Source organism: Anarhichas minor, unplaced genomic scaffold (genome assembly GCF_050575085.1).
Source record: "Anarhichas minor isolate MPS153535 unplaced genomic scaffold, ASM5057508v1 ptg000010l, whole genome shotgun sequence".
Lineage (NCBI taxonomy): Eukaryota > Metazoa > Chordata > Actinopteri > Perciformes > Anarhichadidae > Anarhichas > Anarhichas minor.
In genome coordinates, this window is record NW_027466456.1 from 12,406,921 (window position 1) to 12,418,447 (window position 11,527).

At 40.5% G+C, this 11,527-nt stretch overlaps 1 protein-coding gene across 2 annotated transcripts; it reads left to right on the forward strand.

Moving 5' to 3' along the window:
* Positions 1–994: 994 nt before the first annotated feature.
* Positions 995–8,729, forward strand: LOC142947006 (phosphatidylinositol 3-kinase regulatory subunit gamma-like). 2 transcript variants are annotated; one of them, XM_076088648.1, is made up of 11 exons: positions 995–1,253; positions 2,920–3,093; positions 3,409–3,514; positions 3,706–3,804; positions 4,962–5,142; positions 5,518–5,643; positions 5,801–5,943; positions 6,116–6,292; positions 7,569–7,640; positions 8,168–8,329; positions 8,540–8,729. In XM_076088648.1, the coding sequence occupies exons 1-11, from the start codon at positions 995–997 to the stop codon at positions 8,727–8,729; spliced, it is 1,689 nt and encodes a 562-aa protein (XP_075944763.1). The 2 variants fall into 2 exon arrangements, with proteins under 2 accessions (XP_075944763.1, XP_075944764.1); XM_076088649.1 differs by having other exon boundaries at positions 2,953–3,093.
* The last annotated feature ends 2,798 nt before the right edge of the window (positions 8,730–11,527 follow it).

Genomic DNA, 11,527 nt, shown 5'->3' on the forward strand with positions numbered 1-11,527 from the left:
ATATAATCTGCTTAAATATGTTTCCAGTGCACATTTATTGGCAGCATTTCCCACACAGGTCTGACACAGCCAGATGTGTGAATGGATATAAGATCCAGTACAAACGTTATGGAAAAATGTCTGAAAGTTGACAAATTTAAGCCTCACAATGACGGTGTTAACACCTATCAGATAACTACGGGGTTGAACATTTCAATGCATTAACATGTTAGTAACAGCAATGATTGAATTTTTCTAAACCTGTTTTGCAGGAAGCCTCTATAAGTACTCCATAAGTATGCCAGCGATTCAATTTAAAAATGACTGAGCATGAACGCACCGGGCAGCAAGTCTGAAACATGAAGCTGTAACAAGTTAGGGTTTAGCTGCCCAAAATATCAAACAGGGGACAGATTTGTGATACAGTGCAGATTATTAAACCATTATTTGGCCAGATGTTTGCATGCAAAAAGGCTAATTCTCCCAATTCTCAGTACTAATTTTATTTGTGCATTTTTTTGTTTTAGGTTTTCTGACATGAGACAATGCGCGAGTCCTTGGGAATAAAATCAGACAGTAGTGCTTCAGTCTGTTACTCTCCAGTGGATTTACGACCCAATAACTAGTGTCGAGGTGCCTATGAAGCCGGCAGTCAGCTGTTCAGGAATAAACTGTGGTTGTTCTGGGTAGCTCCAAGATATGAATCCCTTTAAGCGAATGACTGTGAAGCAGAACAGAGACAACTCCCACTGAGTACCTTCAAGTGAAAACACAATGGCGCAATGTCATCGCTCTGCTCTGTGATGAAGTTCAACCGGGGATTCAGGCTGAGCACAATGCTCTACCTCCACAACACAGGGCAGCCTTGAACTCTGCACCGTCACTCTCTCTATCCTCAGCCATGAGTGTAACTGAAAGCCGATAGTATGTGATCAACAGCGCCGTGGCACCCAACATCCTGCTGCTTCTCCAACTCAATAAAACCTAGCTGGAATATTCAGTCTGTGTTGCGAAAATGGCAGAAGAGGGTTTCCAGCTCAGAGCGCTAAACTGTGCCGAGGACAATGAGCTCCAGCAAGCCGACTTCCCGACGTCATCGCTAGCATCCCTCCATCTCAGGGACGAAGCCGTGGTCATCAACGAGAGCACCAACCATATGGGGGATAATCCCGAGCCTCATTCTGTAGTTTCTGTAACGTCATCACCGCTTAACCAATCTCAACAGCAGACCGACACATCCGGGGCTAGGCCTGAGCCTTCACCAGCAGTTCAAGGTAAGATTTGGTGCTATGCTAATCATTTTTACACAGCAATAATGATATAATTATTGCAATAGTAATTATGATGCATTTGAAGAATTATAGTAAACGGATGAGAAAATCATGCAGAACCAATCTCATAACAAAGATGTTAAAAATGTCTTCTGATCGATTTTAGTTAAACAAAGCAGAACGTTTTAGTCAAACGTCTGCTGCATTTAATGAGACATCAGAAAGTGTTGAGACATTCCTGTCAGTAGGACGAAGTACATTTATCTGATGTCAGTTTGTGTCATCCGTGATGATATGCGCAACCGTTACTCCACTGGGTGACGGTAAAATTGACAGTAATTATATTGCAACCTTAAGATCGATGATCGATGGCAATCGTACATTTACAACAGAGTAGAAAAGTGAAGTTATCTCAGTTATTCAGGGCTCAGGCAGTAAAAGCCACATTCACCTTTTCTGGCTTTGGGAGTCGTGCCAAGGCCTGGATGGGCATGAAATATTAAATGGGCGGGTATGAATTATATGTTTTTTTAATGCAATACAGTGACGGCGTAAGGCTGTGTACATACAAACTAGAGGAGAAACACCAAAGAAGCATTGCAGTAAGAAACATCTAATTGATGCCAAATTAAACCTTGTAGAACTCGGTTACATTCAGCAGTTAGAATCACTTTACTTTGTAATATTGGCCCACTTTTGAATAAATTCAACAAATAGTGACCGTTTTCTTTTGACCAACAGTCCAAAAGCAAAATATTTGGTAAATTTACTTCAACAATAAATGAAATTAAATCCACTTTGATTAGAAAATTATCAAAATTGCTAATCAATTTGATCCTTTCAGCTCTAGTAAACAAGAATTTGGCAAACCCCAAGAGAAATGTGAGGAGCTGGGATCACATGGTTTCAAAGACTTAGTGATCTGAAGGATTCTTAGATTCAAGTTTCATTACACGCAGAGCATTTGTTAGGTTTCTACACCAGGCAAGTTTTGACAGAGCTTCACTGTTTGTAGGCCCTGGGTTAATGAGTTTACGCACTTTCTAATTTTACTACAGCATATGTGATTCCTCCAACATATGTATAAGATCTATTTGCAGCAGAAATTTAATGCATCTTCAGACATACCATCACAAGTGCTGAAGGGATGATTTACATCCACTGCTAACAGCACGCCTCTCACATACTAGTAAACACAAACAATTCACACATAAATGAAATGCCTGACAGACAGACTCTCACCTTCCCCTGCTTTCCTACTACCACATTAACACACACACACACACACAGACACACACACACAGAGGGACAATTAACACAATCAGACACAGCAGAACATCAACAGCTCCAGTCCTTCATGCCTATGGCATCTCGCTGCAGACAGCTGTTGTTTGTTAGGCAAGGCGAGGCAAAGCAAGGCGAGGTCGAGCCCTAGCAGAGTCTGGCTGTTGAGTCTGAGTGTTGAGGAGTGCCCGTTCTGGTATTTTAGGCAGTCAGACAGTGTCACCTGTCAGCAGACTAGTCTGGACAAACTCTCCCACATGGTGCAAGACCAAGCAACACAACGATATCTCCCTCTGCAGTCCTTGCCAGTGGGCCAGCAGTGTGTGCTGAACCACCACAAAGTGCAGATAGCCACATTCAGATCAGCCTCAACTGACATCAGCAGTAACACTGGGTCGTTGTGCGGTTGATGTTGCAGAGTTCTTGGAGCCTGAGATGGGCCAAAACGACGGTGAGCCTCACTCTCGCAACCCGACAGCGTTCCTGCAGGACTTTTCCTCCCCCGTCGATCATGTTGACGCATTTGCTGCACTAAGAGCCAACATTGTCAAGGAAGGAGGTAATCTCAAGCATCTCTTTGTTCTGACAAAAGTTTACCTGCTGTTGATCGATGGTTTTATAATCAGTGAAAAGGGACAAAAGGACGAGGACTATGATGGATTATCTTTTATAGAAGTAGTTGTTTATACTTAGTCTTTAAAACATATTTTAGGTCTGATGACTCCAGCAATCCAGACTTAATAACAATAATATGACCTTTATTTAAAATCAAAGAATACTTGCTAACCTGCTTTTGTTTAAAAAAAATTATACAATTTTTGTCTTTGCTATTTTGTATTAAAGCAAACGTTGTTTTTTTTGCCTTTGTGGTCAGAACTTCAATCCAAGAACAACATAACCAAAGCAATGGCAGCATGTGACTCCAGCTCTGATGACAGCCATCTGTCGGATGCAGAGTGGTACTGGGGAAATACCTCGAGGTATTTCATATTTCCATATGGCATGTTGATGATTTGATGTATGACCTGCTAATATAACACAGAACATGAATCTGTTTTGTTTACAATATCTAAACGTTGAAGCTTTTAAAACCAACTTTGTTTGCAAGTCGTTATCTGAAAACTCCAACATGAACAGTTTGAAACCTTGGTGCCCTTTTGTGGTTGTCCAGAGAGGAAGTAAATGCGATGATGAGAAACACTCCTGATGGCACGTTCCTGGTCCGAGATGCTTCCAGTAAGGTTAAGGGGGAATACACTCTCACACTAAGGTAACTACTTTTAACTTCTATGTGTTGTGAGCACATGTAGAAATCACATTTCAACAACTGGTTAAAGGCTCTGCATGTGTAGTAAAGTATTTGAGCTGCTAATAATATAGTTATTATCAGTACTCTGTATCTCATGGAAAGGCTATGCTCCCACTAAATCAAAAACATGTAGTCAGAGGTCAGTTATTACTTCCTGGTTTCAAAGTCTAACTTTAGTTTTACCGGTTTAATATTGTAACTTTATACAGTTCTGTTTCTGTTTAGTTGAATCACGGTTTCAGTTATAAAGCTCTGTTGATTAGAGCTTGGCGCAGACTCCAGCAGTCAGAAACATAACACCTTTTTTACACGTCTAGTCATTCGTCTCAATGCCGTCTACACCGTCTTTACATTTTTGAGAGATCCAGGTAAAGGGTCTGTACTGGACAATGCATTTATACTCTATAGACTCCTTTCTGCTTTACAGTAAATATATCTTGCACCAGCAACATCTGTGCCAAGCTTTGCGCCCTCATGACATTTTTGAATAAAAGATATCAGGCATGTGACATTTCCACTTCATCTTTAACTTAAAACAAACCAGAATATTTGCAAAGCAACCATCAAATATTGATTTCTTACAGCTACCTTGCATCACCATGATGTTTGATTTGATTGGGGAGGTGGTTGAATAGAGTTGAAAACTTTGAAAACAGAGTACGAAAAAGTGTTAAGAGATGTATACAATAACACTGAAGTCTGAAAATTTACAAAATGGTCCTTTTAAAATAGAAAAAGACTATTACAGAAAATTAGGATTTGTCCTTCACTAGAATCGGCCTAAAAAGGCAACAGTGCTTTCACACCTTGGTCTGGTCAACCTTTTCAGTATAACTTGTGTAATTTTTTTCCCCCCCTTCGTCCGGACCAAGCTCCCAGTAAGAGCGGCAGGCTCTGGGACAAATTTTACGTAGTGGCCAAACGGTGGAATTACAATTTAGGTCCTGAAAGTGGTGAAATCCAATAATAGCCAAAGACAGAATTATTTTCCTTCCTCTGTTCCTCTGGTCGCAAGAGATAACAAAGCGTTAGAGACAACTTTCTAGTGATGCTTCTGTCTGTGTTGGTGTTGCGTGCATTGGCAGCTTTGTGTGACAGTTATGCTTTGACTTTTGTAGGAAAGGTGGCTCCAACAGACTGATAAAGATCTTCCATCATGAGGGGAAGTACGGCTTTTCTGAGCCACTGGCCTTTACCTCTGTGGTGGACCTGATCCAGTATTTCCAGAATAAGTCTCTGGCCCAGTACAACTCTAAACTGGACAGCCAGCTACTCTATCCCATCACCAGATACCAGCAGGTGGGTTGATGAGGCCTTGAGCTCTCAATGTGTGCCTCCCTATGTTACAACTATATAATTGCTAAATATCAAAACGTAAACCTTTTCAGCATCATTTATCGTAGAGGTTTATTGTTATGATTGTATTTGAAACTATGTAGGCCTATATGTGATTTTGGCAGCATCAGAGCTGGTAACAGGGATCATGAATGAGTTGATATCAAGGATGCTTTTAAATGTCTAAATTTTAGTAAAATGCCCCAAACCTTCTGTAATGTTCAGATCAGATTACATGAATCATAGGAGCTTTAAAAATGAACTTGGTCCTTGATATATTTCAATATCTTCTGGTATCTTCCTAAATATCTTAATCTATCTAAACATTCTCGTCTGTAGCAGCAGATTGCGATTGACGTTGACATTGATGCAGTTGGAGAACAGCTGAGGATATTTCAGGATCAATACAAAGAGAAGAGCAAAGAATATGATCGTCTGTTTGAGAAGTTTAACCAAACCTCTCAGGTACAACAGTATCCTAATCATTAAGATCAGTCGTTTTTATTGGTTAAAAGCAAAATCTTTAAGTAAATATTGTTACTTCTAAATGCTTTACCACAACTGAGTCTGACTGTAAGGCCTTGAAAGTAAAAGTAAAGATTTGTTGCCTTTCCTCCCTCAGGAGCTGCAGAGCAAGCGGACAGCCATAGAGGCTTTCAGTGAAATCATTCGGATCTTTGAGGAGGAGTGTGAAACACAAGAACGCTACAGCAAAGAATACATCGACATGTTCCTCACATTAGACAGCAGTACACAGTCGGACAAGTAGGCTTCAAAATACCAAACCCTCATTTCCAATTTTGTCAATTTTTTTGTATTCTGTTTGACTTATTTTCAAAATCTAAAAGAAAAAGGTACTCACTGCTGGCCATGCCCACAGCAAACCAGCAGACTCTGAACTGTTAACTGAAGTTGTTCCATCTCCTCCTCCTCCTAGGATTCAAAACAATTCAGATGAGCTGCAGTCGAGGGTGGAGGAGATCCACAACAGCAAAAAGAAGTTGGAGGAGGAGCTGAGGAGGAAGGCGTTGGCTCACATGGAGGTCGACAAGAAAATGGACACCCTGAAGCCCGACCTGGTGCAGCTCAGGAAGATCAGAGATCAATACCTGCTGTAAATATAACCCTTCAGCACCTCTTCTTCTACATCTGTGCTCGGGCTGTCAACAAATATTCTAAATATTAATATATATTTGAATAGTAAAAAGAAAAGAAGAAAAACAGACATTTTAATATGAAAGTTAATATTAGATTGTGACAAAAAGCAGCCGTCTACCCCGTGCACACCACATGACAGGAGTCACAAGACGCCTACTTCTGAAACAAAAGAACACATGTTTTATATTGTGATATTTACTGGAAATAATATAATATAGCCAACAGCAAGTAGGGTAATTTCCTGCGATCTCCCTTCAGCCAGCTGACACCTTATTAAGGTTTTGGTCGTGAGATGGGGAGATATCGTGCAGATAACTCCTCATTCCAACTTCACTTAGGTTCAGCTCAAAATGGCGCGCTGCGCAGTGCAGCATCACCAACAGCCAGTTAGGACACGATGCCATGTACATAAAGGTCAAAAATATATACATATATATTCAAGAAAAAATATTCAAACGTCATTCTTCGATCATTTTTGTCAGCCTAGTCTGTACAGATTATAGACAGATTAACACAGATGTGATACCTTGAACCTTTTTTCATTCAAATATATCTCAAGGACATGAAAAGCACGAACAAGGCAAAAAAGGAGAAAGCGTTCAGATGCTACTGCAGAGCAAGAGGGGGCAGCAACCGCAAGATGAATGTATTGTTAGAATAAATTAGGTGTTGGTGATAGTGACCACGCTCTCTTGGATGTACTGTATCAAGCAGGAATAGCTCACTACTGTCTGCTTATCAGGTGACCCCCAAATGGGGTCCCAAAGCCCCCCACATCAGATGTGTCGACATGATTCTCAATTAGAGTCTAATAATTATAATGAGATGAAATCTATCTGATTGATTTTAGTTTAGTTCAAAACAGAGGGTCACATACCAGTGACACAGCTGAGTTGTAAACATAGAAAACCCAATCAGCTGTTCTCACTCATGTAGCCACAGCTGTGAATGTCCAGTATGCTCAGCACAATGCTGCCTGATGGGAAGACTCCGTCTTTCTAGCGGACTCTTCAATTCAAATGAGCAGATGTGCTGCTGAGGCTTTGTGAATGACAAAATGTCACACTCAGCACCGTGTCTTTATACGGACTGGTGCCGCAACTTTGCAACAAACAAAGCAAAACTCAAGGTCTGCTGTTATTATGCATCAACACATCTCGTTAGAAAAACCTTCTGTGTCATAATATGGCTTCTTCTTTTTCTTTTTTGACTGTGTTTTCTCTACGTTTCAGCTGGCTCACCCAGCAAGGCACGAGACCGAGCCAGATAAATGATTGGCTGGGTATCAGGAATGAAGAAGAAGAGTGAGTATCCTCATTTAACCTGGTCAACTGAGCCTCATTTAAAAATAATGAAAACAGAAAAGTGTAGAATGTACAAGAATATATTTTACTATTTCTATTTGTCATGAGTTACTTCTTATGCCACTCACTAGAATCTGAAACATGCTTCCATGTGTGCAGATCTTGAAACTGTCCCATGTAAACATCACTGCCATGTGTAGATAGATTACGGCAGCGAAGGATGTATGCAGTATAACAGCTCTATATTATATTACTATTTAATGGGCATAAATGCAATAAAACACAAGCTAAAGAAGCTTTTTTCACTAGCTAACCTATGCAACTCACTGTGCCAGTTTTTTTGACAATTTCTTCTGTTGGTGTGATGAATTAGCAGAGAGCAAAGTGGCAAGAAAACAGGTTCCTCATGTTTGTTAGAAGGCATCATATGAGGGCTAATTATTGGAACTATTTTGTGAGAACAGTATGCTTTAAAATACATATTTCCTTAAAAATCTAAACCTTTCCACCTCCCCATCGTCCTTTAGCCCGTACACTCTAGCAGATGACACCGACCAGGAGGAGAGGAGCTGGTACGTTGGTGGTATGAGACGAAAGGAGGCAGAAGAGCTGCTGAGAGGGAGGAGGGACGGGACCTTCCTCATCAGAGACAGCCAGACTCAGAGAGGCTCCTTTGCCTGCTCTGTTGTGTGAGTACCAGCACATTTGCATCTTTCAGGCATGTTAAAAAATAAATAAAAATCACACAATTTTGCCCGTCTAATCTTAATGGATCATACATTTTTAACAAAAGTGGGTCCAGTGCAGATTAAACTCGTAACCTAAGCTGCGTTGGACCCAAAAATCAAAACCGCCCTAACACATTCATATCATTATTATATGTGTTTTGTCTCATGCAGTGTGGACGGGGATGTGAAGCATTGTGTGATCTACAGAACACCCACAGGGTACGGCTTTGCTGAGCCCTTCAACCAGTACCCATCGCTGAGAGAGCTGGTCCTCCACTACCGACACACATCTCTGATCCAACACAACCAGCAGCTGAATGTAACGCTGGCCTGGCCCGCTCTCAGCCAGCAGCCCAGCTGAGACACACCAGCATGCCACCCTGATGGCACTATCCCCAAAGCTTCATTATTTCCACCACGGATGCACCAACATGGACACTTGCCAGGCTCTAACAAAGTACCATACGTCACTCAGATCTAAAAATCCCACCCTGGTAAGAACAAAAAAAAACATTACTGAACAGTCACATGGAACAGATTTTCTCCTGTAGTTTTGAGGCTGATTAGTTGATTGTCAGCTTTGTGTACAACGGTTGCATATTGACTGCAGCTCTGTGCTAAGCTAGCCAATTTCTCTTTTTAAAGCTATTATTCCTAATACTAGAAATCCCATTTGCTCGCCATCTGCACATACAGCTTGGAAAAAACAAACACAATTGGGATTAAGTACTTAGCTGAATTCAACATTGAACTAAATCTTTGTAGCAGTACTGAAGTAGTACTGAAATACTGCTTCCACGTGATCACAGTACTGGTGTCAGCCAGGTTCCCAAACTGGCGCTGGTACTGGCACTAAAGTGGAAGTATCAAAGTTAAAAACTCTTAACAGTGCAGTGGTTTATAATGGCAATATAAGGGTACCACAGGATACCACTCTAGCTGTCAGAATGCTTTCTATAAGTACACAATCAAAGCAGACAGATATCATTTGGCTTGCTAGAGAAATTGATTGAAGTTATCCACCAATCCAGACACTAAACACTTCAGTTTTTTCTGAAAGTAAAGCACAAGAAATCATAAATACTTAAAAAAAAAGCAAATATTATGAGTCATGGTGTGAATCAGCCATCATCCCTCCACAGTACATATCTTAAATCCTTATAAATCAGTGCAGTTGCAGTGTTTAAGGTGCTTCTTGGAAACTGAGCTCAGGATGGAACTCTGCACTACCATGCCCATGTGCATTATGGGTAGTGTAATATAGAAACTGAGGTGACACACAAGCACTTTATCCAAACAAGACAACCAGAACACACATAAGCACAGAAATGAGCGTTGAAGATTTGTGAGACACTCATTTCACATATTGATGTTGCTGGTTGGAAAAAAAAGTTTATTTAAGTGGAATATAAAAGTTATTTTCTTATTGTCATCTTCATTCTGCACTTTTCCACAATATCCTCCGGACATTACAAATAGAAAGAAATAGCTGTGCATGGGGGACCTCTGTGGTGTATTTATACTTTATAGCCCCTATGTGTGCAATGTTTGTTGTCATTATAGCGATTCAATTATTGACAGATGAAGATTTTTGTTCATAGAAAAATGAGACAATCAAGCTTAAGTTCTTGTAATCTGTAAATGTGTCTGTTTAACACTTTAAAGTGTTAGTTATATTATATGAGCGGGTATTAACTGTGAAGCAGCAGACATGAGGCACAGGAAAACAAAGAAAGCTTTTCTGTGTGTGGTGTACATGCCCATCTTTGAATACCAACCCAATAAGCACAGTTACTTAGGCATATGGGAGATCATACTGCTTCAGATTAACCTTTGATTAATCAGACAGCTGTATTTAAAGCTCTATATTTTTCTGAGGATTTAGCTGGAGTTGGTGATCCAGGAGCTTTGACAAGTCCCTGGATGTGGTGGAGTGTTAATACACAGGCCTTTTAGATTTCGGGTTGAAAAGTGCCCTTAAGTGTTCCTGTTGCAGCCATCCTGTTTCCTTTGTGTTACTCTCAGGAGAGATGTCTTGTCCCCTACACGAGTATGATGTTGGGTGGAAACAGCAAGGTTCTGATGAACCAAACACTGAGGTTGTGTCTAGCTGGATACAAGGCTTCAATAGCACAAATACTCTGGAGTACCCTCAAGGAGGGTCTTATTATCAAAGTTAATTACTATCCCTATTATAGAATCATATTTAAATCATTATATTTAATAGGGCTGGCTATCAGTACTCAATACCTTTAAAAAGGTTTCGACCGAAATAACCAAGAACCAAGTAGTATCGAAAGTTCTCGTGTCAAACAATATCTGCCATCGATCCTTTTTGTGCCCAGATCTAGAAAAAAATGATTATTGGTTTTGCTCGCAACCAATCACAACGAGCGTTCTTCTATTTAATGCAACGTGTGATTGGCCCGTTACTGCAGCAGCTACAACCTATACTGCCTAACAGTTTTCACCTGGGGGAGAACTGAAACCCTGCAGGGCTTCCTCAACGACGTGGTCTTGCCACTATGGGTCGGGGGACAGCGTGATGAGCGTTAAACGCTGTATGAGCGCTGTTCAGTGCCGCATCCATTAGCTACCGGTGGGACATCAGTTCACATGATGGGTATCAAATGAAGTACTCTGTTGGTATCCGTATCACTTTAAGGGTACTGGTATTGGCATAGTCATTTTTTAAACAATACCCAGCCCTAATACTTAACTATTTTGTAACAGTGATTGTCAAATAGACCAGCTGTGGATCAAATATAGTATATTACGATCAAATATGACGAAATTATGATATTGAAATTCACTCGTTTGGTAAATGTTGGAATACAGCAGCAGAACATATCTGAATATCTGATGAAAGCTGTTAACATTTCAGGCCTATCCTGGTCCCTGTGGCCCTAGGGTTAGGTAACAGGGACTCCTTTGGTAGTGCACTGTGTGGTGCTTAGACTGAGTTACACTGAATCATTTGAACTATTTTTATAAGCAAAAATACAGTAGTCATTAACAATAGTATTTTTAGTTTTGGCTGCCCATTAATGTAGTTTATTCCTGTTTGATGGGTTACTTTGAATGTGCTTCTCTCCGAGTTGCAAGTTGCACATTTGGAAGTTCTCAGTTTTATCCGACTGTTTATTTCCATGAAAGGAG

Coding starts and splice junctions, on each gene's coding strand:
- LOC142947006 (XM_076088648.1), top strand. CDS start 995: ATGGCAGAAGAGGGTTTCCAGCTCAGAGCGCTAAACTGTGCCGAGGAC. Junction 1,254..2,919: donor GCCTTCACCAGCAGTTCAAG/GTAAGATTTGGT, acceptor TGACATCAGCAG/TAACACTGGGTCGTTGTGCG. Junction 5,143..5,517: donor CCATCACCAGATACCAGCAG/GTGGGTTGATGA, acceptor TCTCGTCTGTAG/CAGCAGATTGCGATTGACGT.